This window comes from Brachyistius frenatus, unplaced genomic scaffold (assembly GCF_029030835.1).
Source record: "Brachyistius frenatus isolate BFR_SWC_R1_liver_20210118 unplaced genomic scaffold, ASM2903083v1 Contig_340, whole genome shotgun sequence".
Taxonomy (NCBI): Eukaryota; Metazoa; Chordata; class Actinopteri; family Embiotocidae; genus Brachyistius; species Brachyistius frenatus.
This window is the reverse complement of record NW_027210939.1, coordinates 245,625-271,533: the sequence shown is the minus strand read 5'-3', so window position 1 is coordinate 271,533 and position 25,909 is coordinate 245,625. Positions and strand designations below refer to the sequence as shown.

The following is a 25,909-nucleotide window of genomic DNA, read 5'->3' as shown; positions in this document are numbered from 1 at the left end:
CCGAGTTTCCTCTGAAGCGACAGGGACGTGGGATGCGGGATGGGATGAAGTGAGCTGCAGGGGCCAAACATGTGAAGAGACTGGGAGTTTTCATATCAGAATTTTTCCTGATTGCATGAAAAGGAAAACATGGCGAATACAAGTTTTACACACGGTGCTCCTCCTGTGACCTCCGCTCAGATCCTGGAAAACCCGCTGCAGGTGAGTTTGTTTAGAGATGTTTGCTCATATGAAATGAAACAAGTTTATTGGAAGTGCAGCATTAATAGTGCGGTGTGTTACATGAACATAAATTTGTGCATAATATTGATAATATCACTTGCTTTGTAAACCAACGTACATTTTTAAATCATAGGCTACTATTTATTTTCTACTTTCTATTTTACATGTATTTCTCAGAGATATGTAGCCTGTTATGGGCCAACAAGCACATTTTGACCATTTAACAAAAACTCGAAATCACGATTTTAAGAATGTCATGCTTCTTTAAAATATCAAAAAGGGAAACAAGTCAAATATTTTCTCCTAGATTTTGCCGATTTACTTAGTTCCCTCAGTATTGTTGTGCCCGTATTTTCTTTGCTTGTGATATAAATCATGCTGAACCTGATAAAGCTGCAGAGATAAGAAGACCACTTCGATTTTTATTTTTTTATTTTTTGTAAGTTTTCAGGAACTTCCCAACTCCATTTGGAGCAGGACGTTTCACTCTAATACCCAAGAGGAGATCAAGTTAGTCTCTTAAAAACTCTTGAAAGTCACAATATCACCGCAGCATTTTTGGATGCAAGCTTTTTGGGTAATGAGCACTCAGTGTGGACGAGGAAGCCAGACAGGCCAGAGATCTATCGGTGTTGGCACCTGTCACAACTCCTTTCTTAAGGGATTTTTACTAATTCACTGTGTTGAAAGGCTTGTTCTCTCTTTTGAGCTTTTAACCTTCTCAAGTGGACTTTAATAATCTGTCCAATAATTTGAGTTCCATGCGCTTCTGTTTGTATGACAATGTGAAGCAATATTTTTCACAGCGTGCAAATGTCAGACACACATTCTCCCCCTGCTCATATTCCCCCTGTCAGAGTGTTTCTCTCTTTCTGCCATGATTCTCTGTGACATTACCGACTGGGGCCGGAGAGACGGAGAGAGAAACAGTAGCAGAGGAGGAGTGAGAGGCGTGAGTAATGAGTAATGGCCCATGGGTGGGCTGTGAGAGAATAGAGCTACTGTAAGAGTCCTGAACAGCTGGCTAATGGTCCCAGTTCCCCCTCCGTCCAAGGCTACCCACCATCCCAGAGAACATACCAACATCCAGGGGACAATATCTGTCTGTCTCACACTCTCATTGCCTTTCAGAGTTGGAAATGTGCGACTGTAAAAGTTTTTGAGAGTTTGGCTCATTGGTTGCGCTGTTCAAATAACAGACATCAAACTCTTCTTCCTCCAGTCCGCAGGAGGTAGCTGACTCTGGTGATGCATGCACACAGTTTATCATGCACATGTTAGGTAACCGTATAGGAAGTGAACTTTGTCTACACATTTTTGGCACGTTTTTTGAGAGAGTACAGAGAAGTGACGTGACATGAGGGGAGACAGATGAGGAAGGACAGGCAACGAAGATGCCCGGCTGACTCAAACTGCGCAGTCTCCTGGCAACTGCATCATCTTAAAATATGGCAAAATGAGAACTTGACGCATCTTCAGATAATGCATAAGGGTTTCAGGGGAGTATGTCATTAGTTCTTTTTTGTTTTAAAGCACACAGGTTAGATTAATGCATTATTTGTTGCAGCTGCAAAAACACTTCAGCCACAAACTTGGCTATGCATACGGTTGATAATTCATCTGCTGGCAGCAAGTGTGGTAATCCTTCTCGACTGTATTCATGGTGTAATGATCAAGAAAAAAATTATTATTGTCGACAAGATTTATGAAGTTTTAACAGGCATTAGGCCATATAATTTGCATTGTGACCCCTAAAGTAATAAATAAATTGATTCCAGCAATCCAATTGCCCTACCTCCTTTTAGCTCTAATTTGTAGGGTCTAAAATATAGTGAAGTACATTGTTTATCATTCTGGATTACTGTAATAACAATGATAATAATAATCAAATCTCCAATTTGGCACTACTCTCGCCACTGCTGCTTCTGAACCGACCACCTCTGAGCAGAAACTGAAGGGCTTCATCCAGAAATCAGCCCATCCCAGGGAGGGACAGATCCCTATTGTCAGTGGACACAAAGGGCCATGCTGTCTATATGTCTGTCTGTCAGTGTCCTTGTGAGGGGGAGGATCAGTGCTGTCAGTCCCTTCGTCATCGTTCAAGCCTTTTCAGCTTCAGATTCACACTTTTACTTGGAATTAGGAGGAAGTTTAACATTACATTTAGCTGACGCTTTTATCCAAAGCGACTTACAACACACTGATGGTTCACCATCGGGAGCAATTTAGGGTTCAGTGTCTTGCTCAAGGACACTTAGGCGTGTGGACAGGAGGAGCTGGGGATCGAACCACCAACCTTCCGATTATTGTGTAACCCACTCTACCGACTGAGTTACAGCCTCCCAAGTTCTGGTCCATTGTACTGATTCCAGTTTACTTTGTACACATACACCCTGATGAAAAACTACTTGTCAGTTGAGTTGAGTGTGTTTGTTTTTTTTGGCTGCCTTCACGAGTACAATATATCTTACAAGGTCTTATGTAGGGTGCAGGATTAAAGATACAGTCAGAAATTAAGGTGTGTCGATAAGTGAAAACACAAAGAAGAACACAGAAGTAAATATGTGTGTGTGCGTCCGTGTGCGCGTGTGTGCGTGTGTGTGTTAGTTCGGATCTGTTGCTTAATTCAGTCCTATCATGCACTGAACACTATTTTCATTTGTAGGATGCATTATGTAAAGTCTGTGCCTTGAGGGTGAGAAACTTTAGTGAGAAGTTACTCGAAACTAAAACCGACTTTATCTCTGACATTTATGTAATAGAATTTATACAATACACTGGATGCAATTTAATCTTGCAGATACAGAATCACAATAATTCCTCCACAAGACAGTAACTTTTGAAAAATGGCACCAAACAAAATTTGACATGTGTCTCTGATTGTGCCTTGATGATGAATGTGTCTGAGCAGTGCACAGAGTGCGTGCTTTTGTAGATATTGATATTAAAATCCACTGGACTGTTTCAGTTGTGTCATCATAACCTTTAAGTGCTGCATAGAAGAGCATGATGATTTTTCTTCGATGTGTTGCCTATAGTTTCTTCATACCTCAGGTTGAAGCATCTGTTTACCTGCTTTGATTAGATTAGATTAGATTAGATTAGATTAGATTAGATTAGATTAGATTAGATTAGATTAGATTAGATTAGATTAGATTAGATTAGATTTGACTTTATTAATCCCACAGTGGGGAAATTTGGTCATCACAGCAGCAAAGAAAACCAAAAACTGCATACAATATGAATTTTTTTTTTACAAATACATATAAGAAATAATATGGATTAAAAAATAAGTATTTAATTAAAAAAAATAAGAGCAATTAATAAATACACACACACAGACTATATACAAAAAAAAACCAAATAACATTAATTTAAAATAAATAAATACAGTTTGGGATGAATGGAAAATGAAATGAAGTGAGATGAACAGTGCAACGATATTATAGGGTGGATTTGAAAAGTCTGACAGCCGTCGGAACAAACGACCTGTGCTAGTTCTTTCCTGCACTAAGGTGCAGCAATTCTCGCTGTGATTTTGTTGTCTCTTGTTAAGTCTCTGGCTGCAGAATTAAAAACTAACCATGTTATCTGGAGTCTGTATCGTTGTTGTTAAACTGCCGGTTCTTCAGTGTCATTTGTTCTCTGGTGAGATTTTGAATCCTTCCTTTGTAACAAAGGAATTACATTTTGACAATACTAAAACAAGCCTGAAGTATAATCAGCTGTCTCATGTGGCTCGTCTGAAACAAGCCGACAATTACAGAAGACTTCATCAAAGGCACAAACTGGAGTGGTAGAGGAACAACCGGATATGAGTAACGACCAAACATAGATGTGGTAGATGGAGAACTACAAAAGTAAGAACACCAGCATTGTTAAATACTCTTTACAAAGTAGGTCTGCATTTAATAGGGAAAATAACTGATTTATTAGCATTTAAATATATCTAAAGAATCAAAAGTACTGTCATTTAAAAACAGCATTTTAAATAAAAAATTTTTAATTAAACAGAAATCTAAATGCAGAACAAAAACATAAAGACATGAATGAGTGTAGAACAGAACTTAGTTTGTAATTCAGAAGAGTAGAAATCCCATCTTGGTTCGTATAGATAGCTGACGGCGTCTCCTATAAAAAAAAAATGTCTGTTAGGTTTTCTTTAGCTAACATTTGTCAACAGTTTCTTACAACCATAGTAATCTTCATAAAGAAGTAGAAACATCAACACTTAAACCCAGAGTCCTTGACATTAACTACATTTAATATATATGGACAATATACCAAATAATGTGGGCGTGCTCCACTACTGCTGATCCTCATTGAGTCCAGTCACCCCCTCTGGGTCTCAGCTTCACCTCCATGGATGGAACCATTAATAAACCATTCAACCTTAACTAACCTGTTGAATCCATGAATACGTCTTCAACTCTTTTAAGACGGACCAGTACTGACTGTTGAGTGTTATATTGTTAGGTATTCATTCATGATATTTGACGCACTAATGTGTAAATAATTTGTTGAGGGTATTTTCATCTACTTCTGGGAAGTTTGGTCTTTAATAGTGCATCCTATTCTGCAAGCAGACAATATGTTTTGTATGAAGATTCCTCAGCCAGTAATTAATGCTCTCAATTAAATGTAATGAAATTGAAGTATAGCATGAAATGGATCTACTCATCTAAATACAAATACCTTAAGTTTGTACTTGAATACAGTGATGAGTGAATGTAATAAGTTTTTCTTACATTTCTTATGCTGCTGTGGTTTTTAATTATACTTTTTTTTTTAAGGCTGGGTGTTGAAATGTTTGAGACCTTTATGCCACTGACCAAATTGCATCGATACTAAAAATGTTTTGTTTTTCGCTGCCAGATTTCAATACCTGAGAAATAAAGCTGATCAGTGTCAGTGAGCCAATAAGGATGCAGCATGTTTGTACCAAGATCTGATAATGTTGTGATTTCTGATCAACTAACATGTTGCAGAGGCATGTAGGATAACAAAAACTTTGTTAGAGATGGTGTGCGTGTTTGTTTGTGCGCGTCACACAGGTGTCTCAGAAGAGATTAAAAGTGCAGATCCATCTTTTCAGGCTTGATGCCAATAATGTTATAAAACTACTTTGAGTGGGTAAAGATGCCAAGGAGCTGACAAATAAAACTAAAGCTTTGTAATGTCATTTTTATTTTTATCACAGTGGATTTTATAGAAATTGGTATAAAAAAAAAAAAAGAAGAAGATCATTCAGGAACTGGTATCAAAGTCAAAGTAGTGGTATAAAAAGTTTTCAAGCGCCCCCTGTCCTTGTGAAGTTGAATACCATCTAAATGCAGCAGTGCAATAGAATAGGTCTCTTGCTCTCCTCGGGTAAAGTGTGTCATGTTTGCTAAGTAAGCTGATAAGCCAAAGGCACTCCCAGTGTACGGGCTGCTTTGTTTGCTCTTCCTGTGACAGGAAAACTCTCTCTGCTGCTTCCTCTCCCTCACACTCTCTGTAGTGTGAATCCATCTCCCTCCCTGAGAACAGCATTAGACTCCTGCTGTCTTCACTGAGGTGCTTCATGCCTGCTGTGACCACCCGTACTCTCTCTTTTCACCAACGCTGACAACAAAGAAACAAAGAAACAGAAGCATAGTTTACTGTAATGAGGTTGAATTCACTTGCTGGCACTTGAATCCAATAAAAGGTGAGAGGAATCCCTCCTGACACTTCCAATTGCTCCATCTACTGTGAGTCTGTGAAATGAACTGTCCTCAGGCTGTGTGTCCACCACAGTGTGTGGACTCTTCACACACTGTTTGTCACACATACAGTCAAACACCTTGTTGTGCCCTCTGGCCCTCTCAGTAATAACCAGCAGCCTCCTCCTGGCTCTGTAACAGCAGAGCAGCAGGCCACTTACACTCTCTCCTGCAAAGCTTGACAGGCTTATTGATCTTGGTTTAGTGAACAGAGCTCAGCTGGTCTGATGGATGATGGATGAGTCCCTCTGTCCCATCATAAATTGCCACAGAGTCATGGTCACCTAGTATACAGTCGGCACACCACCATGCTCTCTGTCTGTCTGTGTCTGTGTGTCTGTCTGTCTGTATGTGTCTGTGTGTATGTGTCTGTGTGTCTGTATGTGTCTGTCTGTATGTGTCTGTGTGTCTGTCTGTATGTGTCTGTCTGTATGTGTCTGTGTGTCTGTCTGTCTGTATGTGTCTGTCTGTCTGTATGTGTCTGTCTGTATGTGTCTGTGTGTCTGTCTGTATGTGTCTGTGTGTCTGTCTGTGTGTCTGTCTGTATGTGTCTGTGTGTCTGTCTGTCTGTATGTGTCTGTCTGTATGTGTCTGTCTGTATGTGTCTGTGTGTCTGTCTGTCTGTATGTGTCTGTCTGTCTGTATGTGTCTGTGTGTCTGTCTGTCTGTATGTGTCTGTCTGTATGTGTCTGTGTGTCTGTCTGTATGTGTCTGTGTGTCTGTCTGCTTCATCATTGGTGGGCGGAGTCTATCACTGCACACCCATCCATTTAAACACAGACTTTTTTCCTTCATGTGAAGGAATCTCCTCTGCTCCCCTCTCCCTCTGCCTCCTCCTCCTCCTCCTCCTCCTCTTCCTCCTCCTCCTCCCAGATCCTGTTTATGTCTCCTTCACTGCATTCATAACTTAACACCTATAGAGAAACCCTGAAGAGTCACTGTGTGGCTGTGGTGTGGTATGAGCCTTGCTGTAGGTATGTTCCAGGTCAGTGGACTCATCAGACTTGGTGTCAAAGTGAAAATGGAGAATAGGGTGAAGAGAAGATAGAGGAGGAGGAGAGAGACCGAGCTCAAAGTGGTGGCTCTGAATTTAAAATTACCCATAAATCCACTTGGCTTAAATGAGTATTCATTTTGCTTTATAGTGGGTTGTTGGATGGAATCATGTTGTCGTGTGATGAGTAGATAAGTCAGATCTAATTGAAAATGGGCTCTGGGCTTTTAAAGACTTGAATGTGCTGAGAGGTGAGGAGGGGAGGGATTGAGCCCTTTTGTAGGAGTTTTGGCTGTGTTTAAAGGAACCCATCTTTTAATTGAACAGTGCTATCAATTTGGATTCATTATAGTTTGTATGTAAAGTCATTTACCGACAGTAGAGGTCTATAGGTGGAAAAAAAATTGTTCGTATGACACGTATTTTCAGTTGAACTAACTGAACTCCAAATCAGATGTAAATGTGGGACTGAGTTATCATTATAGTCATTTTCTGGAGGATATTGGACCATAATATTGGGTAACTGGCTACATGTAATATTGTATGAGACTTTTTTGCATTTTAATTTTAAGTGGCAGTTTAGTTGGTTGTTCCATCATCTAACACTGCGGTCCAGATGGATTCATATCAGCAACTAATGACTGGACATTTTTGTACGGACATTCATGGTCTGTGTAAATCGTGATCCTCTGACAGACCATGACACTGCTAATAAATGTGGTTCAGACATTAATGTGCTTCTCAGGATGGATTCTGATTGTGTTGCTCTTCAACTGGTCAAAACTTCAGTTTGTCCAGGACTTTAGTTTATGACCAAATATCTGCAAAGCTGAAGACGTTCTCAGGTGCACTGTTTGTCAGTCACTTTGACTAAAACATTTTAAATGAGCAAAACTTTAAATTTGCAGGTGTTGAAGCTACAGCGGCATGTAAACTTTGACCCACCTGCTGTGATAAAACAAGCGCAGGCTCAGCTGAACTTCAGCTAAATCGTGTGTGTGAGCCGCCCAATGTAAGTGTGATAGAGGACCTCGTGATCACGCAGCACGCTGGGAGCCGCCGTGTCCAACGGGTCCTCAGAGGGCTCCGGGGCAGAACTCTCTGCTCTGTGATCGTGGTGTTATCTGTGCTGCTGCGCTGTTCCTGGTGTTGTTGAGATCTGTGCTGTGTTCTGCAGTGTTGGTCACATTTCCACTTTATTGTACAGTTAGTCAGTGAGGGTGATGTGTGCACAGTTATTAAGACTGATTCTTTACAGGAACGTGAGGAGTCTGTGCAACATTAAGAAGAGAATTAAGGTCCAACAGTGAATCACACTGAGTGAGAAACCGTTTTCTTTTGATGTGTGAAATCCTGATGTTGTCAAAACGTGTGTTAGAACCATATATTTGCACCTCTGACAGTCGATTATCACGACTATTTAGTAACATGGCTTTCTACATAATTCAATGAAATGTTTATTCTGAACATTTGTGTTTCCTTTCTGCAGTACTGTTAGTCTGTGATGTGACATGTAATGTCTTAATATCATTTCTGGCAGACTGGCCACACGTCCTCCTCGCAGCCACTGTACTTGTGGCAGCGCATTCATTAACAAATGGTCGTCATGTTTGTCTGAACTCTGGCAGGAGAAATTAATTAAGAAAGGAAGGACACTATTAAATGGAATTCTAGTTGAATAAGTTTGACACTTACTGTTACACTGAATATTTGAAACTTCACAATTTAATAAAATGATCTGACCTCTAACTCTGTCTTCATACTGAACTTGATGATCATGAACCTCAGTTACTTCAGGTCTGCATCAGGCTTCAGTTACACTGCTGAAACAGTGACAGGAGTTATGTGATTTCTAATAGACACAACCACCAGACGAAACAGACTAAACCAGGTAGTTCAGTTTAAACTGCAGCTTTTGAAGTCACAGCAAGAGATCACATGACTTTGACCTAGAAAACACCAGTGAAACCTTAAACTACAACGTAACAAGTGGCAGCATGTTTGTATTGTCATTAAGACTGTAAAAATGTTGTGTTGTTACTAATTAACTCATTTTTCTCTCACTGGAAACAATAAAATAACCTTGACCTTGAATATTGACTTCAAACTGGACTCCTACTGAGTCCAAAAATTGGATGCATGGGAGTTATAATCATGTCACAGTAATTTTATGATGTATCAAAACAATGTTTTTACAACACTTTTTATTTTTCATGGTTGCACTGATTTTTTGTAAATGTAATATATGTAGGGACTTCATATTGTATTCTAAGTCAAATTGCAGAGATACCACAGTTATGCAATTTAATTTATTTAATTAAATAGTGCCAAAATAATACTTCAGGGCACTTAAAAGCAGGCCAGGGACTGAATGGCTGTGGCTCATGGTCTCAGACCTGCACCTGTCTGTCAGTGTCATATTTCACCCCTGTGATAAAGCTCACCTGAGTATGTCTCCCTGCTGTACCACCGATCTCCTTAACAGACATCCTATTAAACTGCTAACCATCATCTTTATGTGTGTGAACTTCACCGTGTTCTCCAAGGCTGCCAGGAGGAGCAGAGGGTTGTAGTTATTTTCCTTCTCCAAAGGAAGGTTCATTGGTTTTTATTTAATGATCTTAGGGGTAAATAATGGTGACAGCTCTTCCTCCTCAGTATTGCACTGAGATGTTTTGAATTTTCACAGAGGATTTCTAATAATGTGCTTTGACAGAGCGATAGACGACCTCTGGATCCTGTGATACTGATCAGCTGTTGTGTTTGGAGACCAGAGGAATTAATTTACACTCCATTCATCCGAGTATCCCTTGAACACATTACTGTTATCTTATTGTCAACAATATCAGATGGGTATCATCAGCAGTAACCCACTGCCTGTCTCTTCTGTCAGCATAACCAGCTGCACCTCAACGTTCAAACTCTCTCCTCTCTTTCACTTTTTAAATCTAGTGCTGCTGCATCTGTTCACTTCAAACTGGTTTTGTGTCGTTCTCCTTTTCATTCTCCACCTCACTCACTCACTTCTTTCCTGTTTAGCCTCTTTTCCCTTTGTTTTGACTCCCATCACTACCTTCTGTCTCTCCAACCTCCATCTCTAATGCTCTTTCAAAAGATAAATACCTGGCTGCTCTTACTTTTACACAGATTGAATTTCCATCTTTAGCTTTTCATCCTTTACATTCTTCCCCCACTGTGTGCTTTCCTTTCTTTATAAACTTTGTCCACCCACAGCCACCGGTATGCTTATGATTAAATTTCCTCTTGGTAATAATTTTACAGGGATTTGGTGGAAAGCAGCACAACATATGTTTGAAAGACATAAAGTGAATGTATCCTGTTTTTTTTTTTTACTTTACCTTGCTAAAAGTTGGTTACCGTAATAGTACCGTGGGTCAGTCAGTCCACCTCCTGTCTCCAGATCGAAATATCTTAACAGCTATTCGTTGGTTTGCTTTATTATTTTGCACAGACATTAATGGCGCTCTGCTGACTTTAGAGATCCATGAACTTCATGTGTGGTGCCCTCATGAAGTATGAATTCTCATAAAGTTTGTTACTGTGCTAACATGCTGAACTAAGACGGGGAACAATGTGAGACATTTACCCTGCCACACATCGGCAGCTTATACTGCAGTTATGTCAAATTGGATGAACCACAGAGAAATCCACGGCTGGACTCCTGGCAGGGCGCCTTTATTGCATGTCTTCCCCTTCCTGCTGTCGGGCCTCCAATATCTAATTTAGCAATCTTTTATTTATTTTTTTTAAAAGAAGGAAATGAAAAATCCTTATTTTATTGACTTGTAACTATTTGTCATTTGATAATTCAAGATGTATGAATACAGAATTGGTTGTGTGAAAGTAAAAGACAGCACACAGACAATATAATACTATATTCATTAAATGTGATTTTAATTACATTAAATGACAGAGAGTAGCTGATGTGATGCATCCATGTTTATTTTGAGGCGCTCTCATTTCATTAAGTCTTAAGTTGGATAAATTGAAGCTTTCACACAAAAAAAGTTTGTTTACATGAATGTCATTTACAAGTTAGGAAGTCATTACTGCAATAATTCCATTATGGCATGAAGGCAGCAACAGCCTTTTTACTGTGAGCATATTAGTTACAGTTACACCTGCAGTAACTCAGCAGTTTTATTATTGCCACTGTCAGCATGTTACTCCCAAAACACTGCATATGTGTCAGGACCAGGATGTTTGTGTGTGAAGGTATGTACCAGCCTGCATCCAGATTGTTGAGAGGTGTCAGATATCGTGGGAGAATTATGAGGGTGAGCAAGTGTTTGTGTTTCTGCAGATGTGTTAAATGTCTGTGTTTGTTGCTGTTAACTGCATGTAAGTGAATATAGATTTTGATATTGTTTCATTGAAGCACAAACACACACAACATGCAGTATGTACACACACGAGCTCCTTTTTACAAAACACCAATGGAACAACTCTCTCTGTGGTAGTCATGGAAATGATAGATGTGACAGCTGGAGGGAAGACTTGCAGGGAGTATTATGTGGTGTTTGGAGTCGTTGTGTGACAAGTAGAGCATCACCTAATCTTCTGCATGTTTGCGGTTTGTCTCCACAGACATATCTCCTGGGAATCATCATCTCCATATGTGGGAATTTCCTCATCAGCATCTCACTCAACATACAGGTAAGATACTCAGGAATCCAGCTGTACGACACACTCGGCTCACAGCGGGAACTTTCTGCCTGTAAAGACTCATTTTTACGCTCTCTAAGCCTTTCTCCTGACAGTTTCATGTCTCTTTAGCAATCTCTGTGTTCATCAGGGTTTATATGAACATATCCTCAGGCTTTGACTGAGGGATCACACCAGGAGGCATTGTGCAACAGAAAAGACTGTATTCCATGACATTTAAGCCTGTTTTACTCAAAATTAATAGGAGTAAAGTTTTAGAAATTAAATTTCAACTCGGTGTAGTGATTAACAATCGGTTACATTTGATCAATTAAGTAATCAAACAGCACAGCCTGGACCTGATTATAATATTAATAATTCACCTGTGGTACCTTATCAACACTATTTCAAGTGAAGTGTAATCGAGTCCAAGTAAGTCCGACAGTAAACATAATTTATGAACTCCAAGCAAACACCCTCTAGCATTGAACCAACTGAGAATATTTAGAGACTGACGTCTAAAACATTACTTGTATAAAAGAATCGTTGTTTTATCTTCTACAGTGTGAGTCTGGACGCACCAATATATTTCCTGTTGCCTTGCAAATGCTAAAACTCTGAACAAACTGTGATGTTTGTGGCAGCAGCATGAAGGGTGTGTAAGACGGACTGAGAGGCTGTGACAGCTTCAACTAGATGTGATAAATTGCTGGAAAAGGCTGGTAACCGTTGTTTGTTCGGCAGTGTCAGCTTCCACAGATAGAAGTAATGAATATGAAGGATACAGTACAGTTTCCCACCTCATCGATTTGATTGATTGGTGTCACGCCTCTTCTGAGATGAAATGCTAACCAGGAGGGGGTGATGACATGTGCAGTGCTGCATTGTCGCTTTAATTGCACCTTCTTTTTTAGTCTCTTTGGTTGTGTAAGGCTGTAAAGTTACTATCTGTGTGGTGTTATTGGATCCACTCATTCTGACTGATGCCTCTCTTTGTGACAGAAATATGCCCATGTCCGTCAGTCTCAGCGTGGCTCCAAGCCCTACTACACCTCGGCGACGTGGTGGTGCGGTGTGGTTCTCATGGGTGTGGGTGAACTGGGGAACTTTGCAGCTTACGGCTTTGCACCTGCATCGCTCATAGCCCCTCTGGGCTGTGTGTCTGTTATAGGTAAGCGCAACCTTTTTCCCTCATGCATTATCCATGCTTGAAACCTGGAGGAAATGTTGCTTCCTTGGGGAACAGCACAAAGTCTCGCCATGTGAAGTCGTCTTTGTTTTCTTCTCATGATGCTGTCAGAGGCCTCCTTATGCCAAGCATTTACTGTATGGACAGAAAAGTGCACACATTTTATTTACAGTGTGACGCCTGAAAAAAATAATCTAATATCAATACATACGCATATATATACACACACACACACACACACACACACACACACACACACACACACACACACACACACACACACACACACACACACACACACACACACACACACACACACACACACACACACACACACACACACTACGGCCATCACTCTGTATTGATATTCAATTCTATATATATATACACATACCTTACGTTTCTCCTCTACTCTTATGAGTTTTAAATATGAGTGCATCTCCTAGTTTGTGGATACAGACAAAAACCAAACTTATCAGCATCTTGTTTAAATAACAGGACCTGAAGATGAACTGCATCAGTGAAGTTAATAACATTTCAGTCCTGTGTTTCTAAGCTACACATCTGCCTGCACTGACAAGGCTGATAGGTCTTCACCTCTTTCAGTGGAAACTCGCGCTTACAGAAAAATGCTTAATGCTGTTGCCTTGAGAGTAAATTTAACAAATTTGACAACACGGCGAGGACTAATCACAGCGGCTGCATGTTTTTTTGTTTTTTTAAGCACTGGGTCAACAATATTAATCTGTGTATTTCCACTCTGAAAGTTTTACAGGTGACTCAGGAAGTCCAATGACATTACAAATGTAACAGTGCACTCCAGAAATGATCATTTTTACATCCCACAGTGTGACGTGAAGAAGTCCTGAGATTAAGATTCATGAGCCAGTCAAAACAAAGCCGGCCCTGTTACGACAGCTGGTAGCTGCTCAGTGCAAACACTCCACACACAGGTTAAATATTGAACAGGTTCACTTCTTACCTCCCGCCACCCATCACTCACTGCACTGGAGGTGGCGGTGTGTCACGGATATTAATGACGGCTATTACCCCGACGCTTCCAACGATTTTCCTGTAGTCACGTCTAACAAGCGGATGAATGGTTTGAATAAAGTACTAAATGAAACCACAAATCTTGTTAATAAGGCTGCACCTCTTGTTCACTGTAGTTTCGCTTCGGTGAGAAATTACCTTAATAATGCTTTTACCACAATAAGAGGATTGAGCGCTGTGTTGTGAGAGAGCAGCCACCTCGTGCTGCTTTGTTCGTGTGTTTAAATACGACCTTACGAGGACTATTAGCAATTACTGTGCTCATTTCCATTTTACTCTCACTATTATCCTTATAAAAAACACTGATTGCGAGACAATAATGTTGCATTGGCGTGTGCTTGAATATTATACAGCTGAAGTGAAGCCATCAAGTATCACCTTGAAGAATTAATGTGCGAGAGATGAAGAGGTGATGAGAGTGAGAGGAGATTAAGACGTCGTGACACGGTCTGTCCTCCTCAGCGCTAACAAGTGGAGCTCAGGGGAGGATGTGCAGGTTGCCGTCTCTCATCGTGACTCCTCCTCTCACCTCACACTGACTCACTGTATGCAAATGAGTAAACACACACACACACACAAACAAGTCGTGCATAACCGTAGTGATGTGTATAACACCCCGGTGTAGCGGATTCTGTTGACCAGAGATGCTCCGGCGGCTAACACACACACACCGCTCCTGCTGTGCTGTTGTCCAAGAGCTGTGAAGGCTCAGAGGAGGGGGAGGGGGGGCAGACAGCGGGAGGCCTTCAGAGTAAACAAGAACGAAGTGAGTGCTCGGTTTGGTAGACGAGGAGAGAAAAAGGAGGTGAGAGGGAGAAAATGTAAAAGAAAGGAGAGGAGTCGATGAGTACATGAATGGATTGAGACAACAGGCAGAGACAGTATGAGGATGATGATGATGCTGCTGTCACCCTCCTCTCCCTGCATGTCACACCGGCACTCTGACGCTCCATGGAGAGCAATTACGACTGTCCCCGTCCACAGAGCCCAGTGCTCTCTATTAGGAATGACAGCATCATCCCAAATGCTGTTGTATGGAGCAGAGCATCAGCTCTCTCTTTTAGATACCATGTCATCACTTGCAAAAGAGGAGGGAGGCTGGCGAGGTGGAAATCCACAGAAAGCTGATTCACATCCAGCATCAGCATCGCTCACCGATGTCAGACCTGCAGCTCTGATTTCGACGTGTTGTTGGCACAGTGCGAAGCAATCGTGAACACTTTTCACCATGTTTGTATTTCAAGACAAATTAGGCAGGTTAAGAAATAACAATTTTAATTTTACATTATCTTAAATTACATTACAACATTTGAATGCTCTACTTTCTGAAAGCTGGCCTTTATGTTGACGGGACAACAATGCTCTTAGTCGTTGTTATTTGTGACATTACAGTACAGAAACAGTTGTTACGGTTGAGCTGCTCTGGAAGATGACAGTCAGACTTTTGCTGCTTTCATCCGTTTATGTCAGACTGGTGTGGTGAAACAATGTTTGACATGGAGTGTTTTCCCTCAGGGATGTTCCCACAAGGGCACATCTGAGAGACCGTGTGTACACACACACGCACACACACACACACACACACACACACACACACACACACACACACACACACACACACACACACACACACACACACACACACACACACACACACACACACACACACACACACACACACACACACACACACACACACACCTCTATAAACACAGGAGCAGTGACAGAGCTGCGTACCCCAGAGGTTCCTGTTGCCACATTTCTCATTTTATCAAGCTGTGTGAATCTCACTTTGTATGGAGTTGCTATGGTTACTTGGTCCCAGAGGCAAAAGAGGAGTCCTAAATGTGTATGTGAACATACTGGCAGCATGAAATATTTAACAGCTGACTGTTTTGTCAGAATATTACGGAGAGTCTTTGTTAACTTTGCCTGGTAGCATCATGTCCAACCGTCCTTTCAGAGGACACGTCATCAGCATCATGTTGTTTCTAGTTAGAAACAAGAGGAGCAGATTTACCTTTTAATCATCATCTTTAAATACATTTTGTTTATAGTAAATATTTTCATGGCTTGTATTTAGTGTCGCCTAAAATATCTCAGTTGGTCATATTTGCAAATAAAAGTGCCACTGCAGGTTCTGAACCTGCCGGTCAAGCCTGGACACCACAGCGATCCCACGTGTGTCCCTGATATACCGAGCTGTTAATGCTCTGCAGCTAATCTCCTTATGATAGTGGCAGACCCTGTGCACAAACTCAAATGGCTGTCAGTGTTTTCCAGCAATTTTCCATTCAATCAGTCGGTCTGAGTGTGCGTGCCATCGCCGTCGTCTGTTTGTCTGTCTGGCAGTAACGCTCTGTGTCCAACAGATAACAGATAACTGCCACAGCTGGCTCTTCTACAATGTTGGGGAAATATATAACGGCGTATCTCCAACAAATGATGTAAAATGGTGTTTTTGCTGGTGTGGTTAAGAGTTGAGGACCTCCATGTGTTCTGTAAACTGACCTCCTCCCTGTGACAGGCTGCTGTCAGTCGCATATCAAATTGCCTCCCTGTTTGTCTTGGAGTTTGTTTTTTCTGTCTCAGGCGGTTAGTGTGCCTGTGTGGCCATCCATCTGTGTATCTGTCTGTTTATCAGCATGTCTCCGTGTCTGCATGCAGATCTGCCCGTCTTGCTTATTTGTCTCTGTGACAGCCAAATGCTGCGTATTTATCGGTCTCCCTCGGTTCGCTGCGTATCCCGGGGAAACATTAAGAAGACGAATCTGAGGCTTGGCTCATGTGAAACTGATTGCTTTTCAGCGTCGCAATTTTTGACAATGATATTGATGAATGGGTTCATGAAAAATGTGGCGTGGCGTGGCTTGACGTAATTTGATGCTGGTGTCCTGAAGTCCTGATGAGTCTCATCTATCTGAGCGCGCTGACAGATTTTATCACGCTGATCAATTTAAACATGTCAGACATTGTGAGTGTTTTATGAGCACATGCATAAATATGTACATGCATTTACAGAGTACAGTATCAGTGTGTGCATGTGTGCATGGAAGAGGGCTTTCGTTTATCTGCAGCTGCATATAATTTGAGTGTGCATACCACACAGATGACAAATGACATGAAATTCATACACTGCATGCTGCATGGTGAAATGTGATTACTCCTCCTTACAGTATACATGCAGTGTGTGTGGTTGTGACACTACAGATGTCGTTTTTAGTCAAGTCAGGTATCTTGCCTTGCTTGGGAATAAACTGACTTCATGCATCAAAACAAAATAGAAAAATCCAAAGCAACTTTAGAAAAAAAAACAGAAAAATGGCTGAACATAAATTTGTGTTTCTATTTTTGCATCAGTTGTTATTATATTTTGACAAGCAGAAAGCATGTTGCTTTTATTCTCTTATATGATATCTACACTGTTACTTAAAAAACGGTGAATATAAATATATCTGTTAGAGTTCATTTCTACACCAGTAGGCTGAATGATGTGTGGCCTGGTTAAACTAACAGAAATATATTTTCCCTTCTCAGCCAGTGCCGTCGTATCCGTGGTTTTCCTCAAGGAGACGGTGCGCACCTCTGACATTGTTGGTAAGTAAACACTCATCACAGCGCTGGAGGACATATAGGCGTCCTCTTAGATTCCTGATTGGATTTGAGAAGAACATCTTACACTTCATAAATATCAAAGCTGACTCCACAGATAATTCAGTGAGGAAGGAAGTCCCACGACACAGAAAACACACTGTGTTGCAGTTTAACATTTTATCTACAAGTTAAAAGTCTAATTGCTTTGTTTTTCTGGCATCTGAAAGAACAGGTGCCCTCCGCTCAGACCTATCCTATTATGCTGTTTTATGAAAAGCTATTGTTTGTCATCACAATTTGTTGAGTCCGCTTCTAAATGGCATGATTGGGACGGCCGGCACAATGACAACCATTACTACCGCTGGATCGGAAATTCATATCTGCACCACACAGTCCTGCGTATTGTTGGTTGGATAAATCAGCCACAATTTTTGCCATTTTTTTTGTTATTGTCTTGTAATTGCTGATGGTATTGTCATCCACATACTGGAAACATTTAATTGTATGAATGTTTTATATATAAAGAGGGAAATCACTGGGAGCACGCTCTGTTTTTCTGCAGCACTCTGTGTGCTGAGGGTTATAAAAGCCAGTGCCAGAAGTAAGAGGCACCAAATGATCATTAAAATGACAAAAACAAAGATGAAAACCAAAACAGTTTGTGTTAACGTGGGAATGATTTTGCTAAATCTTTAGTTTGCCAAGACCAAGGGTTTTCTGAAGGTTGTTCCTTTTGTGCAATATAAAGTTATTGTGAGCTATTTCTTTCAAGGTTAGTTCACTCTTATGTTGAATTTCTAAAAGCAGACTGCACATATGAGGCACAAAACATTTTGAACCAGATTTACAGGGGTGTTTGAAAGTGTGAAGCCTGATGAACTTTTTTTATATTTCTTCATGAATATGACCTAAAACATCATCAGATTTTCACGTCCTTAAATTATATAAAGAGAAGCCAATTAAACAAATGAAACAATTTATTACAATATACTTGCTCAATTGTTTATTGATGAAAATGACCTAATCTTACATGTGTGTGAGAGGTAGAAGTATGTAAATCTTTCCTGTAACTGTTGATCGGTTCTGCACATCGACTTGAAGGAATTTGATCTCATTGATCCGAACAGAACAGAACAGAACAGCTTTAGTCCTGGTTTGGTGGTGCGGTTCTCCACGTGAACCGCTCGCCTTCAGCTCCTTCCATTAAGGTCAGGACTTTGATCTCACCATTTCAAACCTTACATTTATTCTTCTCTGACCCTTTGGCAGAAGGACTGGGTTGGATAGGGTCGTTGTCTGCCGGCATGACCCACTTTCCCTCAGTGTTCACTGGTACAGTTCAGAAACACTACCACCACCATGTTTTACACAGGGGACAAGGTTCTTATGCTGAAATGCAGTGTTTTCCTTTCTCCACTGAATGTCATTCATGTCATTGAAACATAAAGTTTCATTTTGGGCTCAGCTGTACACAAAACATGATCATGTGATCTTGGTCAAACTGCAGACCAACAGCAATCTTCATTTTGAGAGCGGTGGATTTCTCCTTGGAGCCCTGCCGAGCACACCAAAGAGAATGTTTTTTTCACACCATTAAAACAGCAATTAGCAGCATCTATCACTAACAATGAAATGAACGTCACTGTGCTACAGGGTCTGTACCAGTTCAAGGACTAAAATACACCACAGTGGAGAACTGGACCCGTCATCATCTACTTTTTCAATAAAACAGTTTAATTTAGTCTTTTCATCTCGATAGTTAAACTCAGTTACAAAGATAATCATACGTAATCACTTGGATCAACATCTCTGTGGACAGCCATATATTTGAAATTGTCCAGAATGTGTGAACAGTATTAATGATAATAAGCAGATTGAATTAGTGACCAGATGATCTATTTTACCAGCAGCACTAGTTGAAAAGGGTCATCTGGGGAAACCAGTATAAAAACATTTCCTCTCACTACTCTCTGCTCTCTTTCCTTCTCAGGTGGCAGCCTGGCGATAACAGGAACATACGTCCTGGTGACCTTTGCCCCCCACACTTCCACACACATCACAGCCCATCTGGTCCAGTACTACGCCGTCAGCTGGCACTTCCTGCTTTATCTTGTGTGTAACCCTTTAAAACTCTCCTGTCTGAATCCGGTCATACGTGGTAATGTGCAAGCATGCTCTGCACTGATTGCAAAGTGAGGATGCTTTCAGAATTACTGTTATAAATAGTTTTTACTTCTCAATGTCCTCCTCACAAAGGGCAGTAAACAGAAAAAGAATTCATGTCATGGAGACTACATGATGTTGAGGTCTTTGTCATGACTCCTTGTTGTTATTTTGGACTCTGCGTGTTTGGGCGTGTTGTCCTGCTGGAGAATGAATTCGGGGCCGGTCAGATGCCTCCCTGGTGGTATTATGTAACAGATGGAAATCTAAACGTCTAAAATAGCATCTCTGCATCTATTTCCTTGCAGCTTCTGTTTGCATGTCCCAAATAGGATGCTGTACAGTCGTAGTTTTGAGCAGCACACCCCTGTCCTCAAACACTAATATGCACACTACCTGCTGTCCTACTGGTTAGCTTATTCTAACCTTTAACCTCCATGTGGAGACCAGTAACACAAGGACTTCTCTTTGGGGTTAATTAAGCTGTTTATTTTGTATTATTTCTCTGTCAAGGAGTTGAAGTACAGTTGATGATCCTTGCACCTGTTGAAGATCTGCTCTTCTGCTTGTCCTTCAAGCTCAGTTCTCTGTTGTGCTTCATGGATGTTGTGAAGTCGAGAGTTGGTCCTTTAAAGCTTAGATTGACTTTGTTTTTGTACTCAGTTGTAAAAAAAAAAAAAAAAAAAAATACTACTTCCACCTCACGGTCTGCAAGTGCATTAACACTCACTCATTTACTCTCCTCGTCCAATTTTGCCTCCGGCAGCAGTGGAATAAACATAGCTGTTGCCATAGTGACCGGTCTGAAGAAAAAATACAGAGCTGTAACAAAGTGTTTTTTTTAAAAGAAAAACCTTCTCATCACCAAAAATGTAAATGCTCCCTCCAAATGTTAACACTTGTCTTGGTTCAAAAGCCTCCGCAGATGTTTCTGAAGGAGTGTTTCTGCAGCAGGAGGTCACATCCTGCTGCTTTTCCAATGATGCCAGCGCTTCCACACACTGTGTTTTCCACCTTTCAGGTCGAGCCTCTCTTGTAGAAATACAGTGCTTTGTATAATTCAGCAGGGAGGAAGAACAAGAAGAAGCACTATTTCTTGCTCTAACGTGTGGCACCTGCGATCTACGAGAAGTCTTGAACACCGCAGAGATATATCCGGTATCTCATGAGGATATATATTTCTTATTTTATACTACATTTTACGTCTATAAAATATCAAGATTGTCCTTTTCTAATATTGAATATTCCATTTACTGTTTTGAGCAGGTGGTCATCTGCACATCATCCATCAAACCAAGCAGAGATGAAGCTAAAGGGATAACAGCCAGCCGCTCCTCAGGGGTGGCAGACAGTGATGTGAACAGTGAATGTGTGCTCTGGGTCGCACTGCCATCATTATTCAGCACACAGCATTTCTCTCAACCATATTTTTCACACTCCACTCTTGAATCTCGTCCTATTTTCTGAACCAAACGCACAGAAACAGATATTGCATGAAAAACAAAAGAGAAATGATGATGCAGATAATGGGCAGATGGCTGGTTGGAAAGACAGATGTTTTTACATGGAGACAGTCTGAATGCCTCTGGTTGCAGTGATTGATGGTGTGTAAAAGGTTGTGCTGTTTTCCATTTGAGGCAGTGCAATTGTGAATACTCATCAGCCTACAGAGGAACAGCCTCCAACACGTGTGGGACTAACTGGTGATTCATCAAAGGAAACGAAATATCCATTGCTGACTTCTCATTAATTCCAGAGGTCAAACTATTACCCAATGATTTCATCTCGAAGGGCTGTTTGGTGTCATTCACAGTGTGTGCTGTGTGAATTGGTGTATCTGCCACAGATGACCCCGGTCTTTGTTATAATTACATTTTAAATCAGCCCTTCATTTAACATGTAAACTGAGACACTGGGATGATATTGAGAGACGTTTAAAGGTCAGGTTGCCCTTTTTTTCCTCAATTCTGTGATTGTACTTCTTTCTTATTCTCCATCCATTAGAGCTGTGGGACTTGTATCAGCTGAATGGTGTTGGAGGACAGCCCCGGGCCCATCTCATTAACGACAAGCAATTCATTTCATTTTTTTGCCACAGTCATTTGTTTCAATTAAAGTCCGCTGCTTACTGGCTGCCCGCTGCACTTTATTATACAGATAAGACGCTCCGTGAAAGTACAATTCAAGTGCAATTCAGATTTTCATTTTCTGTGTAGAGTTTGAGGAAATGGAATCTGCATTAATGAGCTCTCCCGCTCTCTCTCAACAGTTTATAGAGGTCGTCATCTTTTGCGTGCTGCTCTATCTGTACAAGAGGAGGAATGTGAAGCACATCGTCATTGTGATGCTGCTGGTGGCACTGCTAGGTACGGACAAGTGGAAGCTGCCCGATGGAGGACACAGGTTACAGATTAAGCCATTTTAGGTAGTCAGAGGTCGCTTTGTTGCCTGGCTACCGAAAATGGACCTTTATGCTTATTGTAAGTTGCACAACTAAATGCTAAAGTGATGTGTTGCTTGTGTGTTGCTGCAGCCTCTCTGACAGTCATCTCAGTCAAAGCTGTGTCGGGGATGATCACAGAGTCGATAAAGGGCCAGCTGCAGCTCATCTACCCCATCTTCTACGTCATGCTTGTTGTCATGGTCGCCTCCTGCGGCTTCCAGATCAAGTTAGTCAAGGTTTTCTCTCTCGACTTCTGTCTACTTCTCTCTGTTTTGCTCTTCCAGCCTTTTATTTTATTGCTAAACTCCCTGGTGTTTGCCACAGGAGAGATGCATGTGGTTTTCCAGTTCCTGAATAAACTGAAGAAAATTGCATATCGGACACGGTGACACTGTACCTGCAGCACATCTACAGTATTATGATGGATGAACAGGCTGCTGCATGGTGACTCTTTAACCAAGGTCATTGTTGTCACTGCATCTCTCAAATCTTGTTTTCTTCACTGTCACCAGATTTCTCAATCAGGCGATGAAAATGTTTGACGCCACGGAGGTGGTCCCGATCAACTTTGTGTTTTTCACTGCGAGTGCTATTGTTGCAGGTATGTCAAACATAAAACTGGCCCTCTGGGATTTCATATTTAATTACTGCTTTCTGTTTCCTGTTTAAATCATAAGTCATTCCCTGTATTCTGTTCCATGACTTGATCCAGCGCTGATGTGTTTTGCGTAGACTTCCACTGTGGGACAAGAATTATTAAACACTTAATTCAGCCGCACCATTATATGTGAAATGGTTCTTTATAGCCTTGAACTCTCCCCTCTTAGTCTGAGTCAATCCTACATAGATATATTGTCTAGATTTTGGCTGAAAGTCCCCTGTGTAAGAATGAATAACTCAGGTATGTTGAGTATATTTGCTAAAACTACAGTGGCCAGCAGTTTTAGGATTTATATTTTCAGCAATATTAGACTCTAGATGTTAATGTCATCACGCTAACATGTTCCCAATAACGATGTTAATATTCATATATTCTGATGTTTGTGGTTTTGGAAGAAGTTAGGGCTCAGAAAGGGTTCGGCAGGAATAAAATAAAAGGTGTTGAACTTCTGAGAGAGGATTTGTGTCGGAAATTTTAAATAATTTTCCGGAAAGAAATAGGCTATCGAATTTGGAAGTAATTACAGGAAAAATACACCTTGTGTTCAACTGCTTCAATCCAATTTATTCAAATGAATCCGTTTTTTAGAATTTTTGTATCAGGCATGTTTTTTACGTGACAGAGTCTTTTCCCTTTTGATAAATGAGGCTGTTGTTACCCTTCAAATATCCATAAACTTACTTCTCAAATGTTTTTATTTTTGCCTATATTTGGCCTTAGGAATATCCCTCTTTAGCAATAGACTGTATCCATAGAGGGGCTTTTCCATGTCCACCTGAGTAAGTAATGAGGGTGAGAAGATAAACTGGAAATTTCTATGAAACTATGTTAAAATGATAAATTGTGAAATTATTTTTAAATGGCAGATCCATAAACCAAAGATGCTCAGTGGGCTGAGTGCCACCGGGTAGGAAAGTCAGAAAGTACTGTGCGACTAATGCATCTCTTAATTTGGTCTTTTTATAAGATTTGTCAACATTCAGACTAACATAGAATAACCTTCCTTATTCTGTCTTAGTTGTATGAAGATTATATTTCCTCCCAACACAAACTCTCTTTAGTAACAAACACGTTTTCTGCTGCCGAACTCGTTGCAATAGCTGAAATCGATTCATGATGCAACAGTCAAACATAAAACTATACACACAACACCCAGTCCAGGTGGTGATTCACGCTGCATGTGAGCCACTTAAGAGTCCTTGTTTAGCCAAAGCCCCAAAGTATTTATAGCATGTGTGTTCTGCCTGGTCAGGTTTTTATTATCTTGGCAGTGATCGTCAATAAAAAAAAAAAAAAAAAACGAGGAAGGAATTGCTCAAAATCATTTTGGTCTAGAGGGCAAAATACACCCTAAAACACTTTTTCACCATTTTTGATAGTAGACCTCAAATAATTGAATCCGCTTTCTTGTGTGTGATTCTTCTTCTGGATAAACTGATGCTGATGTGACGTCATTTAAACCTATTTCCATCAGAGTGTGATGGCAAAAGATATTCCTACAGTCCAAAACATGCAGCGTAAACAGCGTCCTTTGATTTCAGCCTCAGAGAGCAAAAGGACAGCAGCTTCTTTCCACTTTATTGCACCGCCGTCCTGTAATAGTACCGGGAGACATCCGTCATAGATGTGTGGTGTTTGGAGTTACTCTCACCTTTTCTGAAAATCTCCGGCTCTGATATTGCTCTTGGTATTACTATTACTCTTTCCTCCCACACAAATAACCAAGAATTGACTTCACTGAGCAACAAATTGCTGATGTATTATATCTGGTGGTGGGAGAAAATCTGGGGGCGGACTTCTCCTTTAAGATTACTTTAGTTCCACACTGAAGGAAATTATTGTTTTGGTCCTAACACGTCGCAGCAGTCAATTTGTGGAGCATGAAGTGAGCTCAGGAAAAGTGGAGATCCAGTCTGTTCTGTGCCAAACTTCAGCTGGTTAAACGTCACTGAGAGGGAAAGGTTTTGTGTTGGACACTCTCAGTATCAGCGATACTGAGCAGGTTTTATCCTGCTATTTATTTTAAAGCAAAGCTCTCTTCAGTTAATACAATTCTTCCCTCTCATCATCCCTGTGTCATGTGTACTGAGGATTTTCAGGGTTCTCTTTCACAAACAAACAAAGCACTAGAGATAATCTGCATGTTCCGTTCCTGTCAGAAGTGAAATGCTTTTTAATTTTGCAGGGATAGTATTTTACCAGGAATTTGAAGGCTTGGCTTTACTGAACATTTTTATGTTCCTACTTGGGTAAGTAATCATTAACTCATTATTCACGGCAGCTTGGTATGTTTACTTTAAGATGGTGTCATTCAATCTCTTTTCCAGGTGTCTTCTGTCCTTTCTAGGAGTTTTCCTGATTGCCCGAAACAGGCCAAAGATAAAGCAAGAATGCAACTTCATCGCAATGGACAAGATTCCTGGTCAGATTTGTTTCTCTCTTAAACTTTTCAGCTCTCTTCACAATATCTTCATATGGTACCCAGTGACCTGTTTGTTTTGAGTATGCTGCATTGATTAGCATGTAGTGACAGAATAAACGTGGCGGCAGTGACCCTGGATTCATCTCGCTGCTAATATCTGCAGCCCTGGCAGCAGGGTCCGTCTAATGAGCTGTGCTGTCTGTGTTCACAGGGAGAAGGCACACAGACAAAGTGCAGCCTGAGGCGAAAACTCCAACATACGGATCGCTGGCAGCCAAACTCATGTGCAACCGAGCTGGCCAAACAGACGATTCATAGAGCAGCTCCATCTGTGGGGACCGTCACGGCGCTCCACTCGTGTACGTGTTCGGCTCTGTCTGGGTTTTTCAATTAAATCTCTATTTATAGAAAGAAATGATGGGCATCAATTTAAAACAGTCCCAGCTGAGTGAAAGTGCTGGTGGCCATATTGATGTTAGATTTTATATCCATAGTGGTACGAATCCTTCTTGAACAGCTTTATTTACCCTTCGAAATACATGTTTATATGTTAGCGTTGTTTCCAGCACAGTTATCTCAAAAATGAGATGAAACACCTCAGGATGAAAGTGCAACAACGGGTGCTTTTAATTGTAAAAAGAGTAATATTGGGACAAAAAGGCCTGTGTGACAAATGCCTTTCAATATAACAAGAATTGTGTTAATCAGCTGAGTAAATTGGTGTGTGTTCAGGGGTCAATAAACAAGGACAAAATATAA

At 40.8% G+C, this 25,909-nt stretch overlaps 1 protein-coding gene across 1 annotated transcript; it reads left to right on the top strand.

The window, feature by feature from the left end:
- Positions 1-25,909, top strand: LOC138635925 (NIPA-like protein 2). Its single transcript, XM_069723651.1, has 11 exons — positions 1-201; positions 11,569-11,637; positions 12,628-12,796; positions 17,405-17,464; positions 19,452-19,573; positions 21,894-21,990; positions 22,158-22,293; positions 22,580-22,668; positions 24,914-24,977; positions 25,056-25,150; positions 25,362-25,909. Exons 1-11 carry the CDS (start codon positions 130-132, stop codon positions 25,466-25,468), a joined length of 1,080 nt encoding a protein of 359 aa, XP_069579752.1. The 5' UTR covers positions 1-129; the 3' UTR covers positions 25,469-25,909.

Coding starts and splice junctions, on each gene's coding strand:
- LOC138635925 (XM_069723651.1), top strand. CDS start 130: ATGGCGAATACAAGTTTTACACACGGTGCTCCTCCTGTGACCTCCGCT. Junction 202..11,568: donor TCCTGGAAAACCCGCTGCAG/GTGAGTTTGTTT, acceptor TTGTCTCCACAG/ACATATCTCCTGGGAATCAT. Junction 25,151..25,361: donor CGCAATGGACAAGATTCCTG/GTCAGATTTGTT, acceptor CTGTGTTCACAG/GGAGAAGGCACACAGACAAA.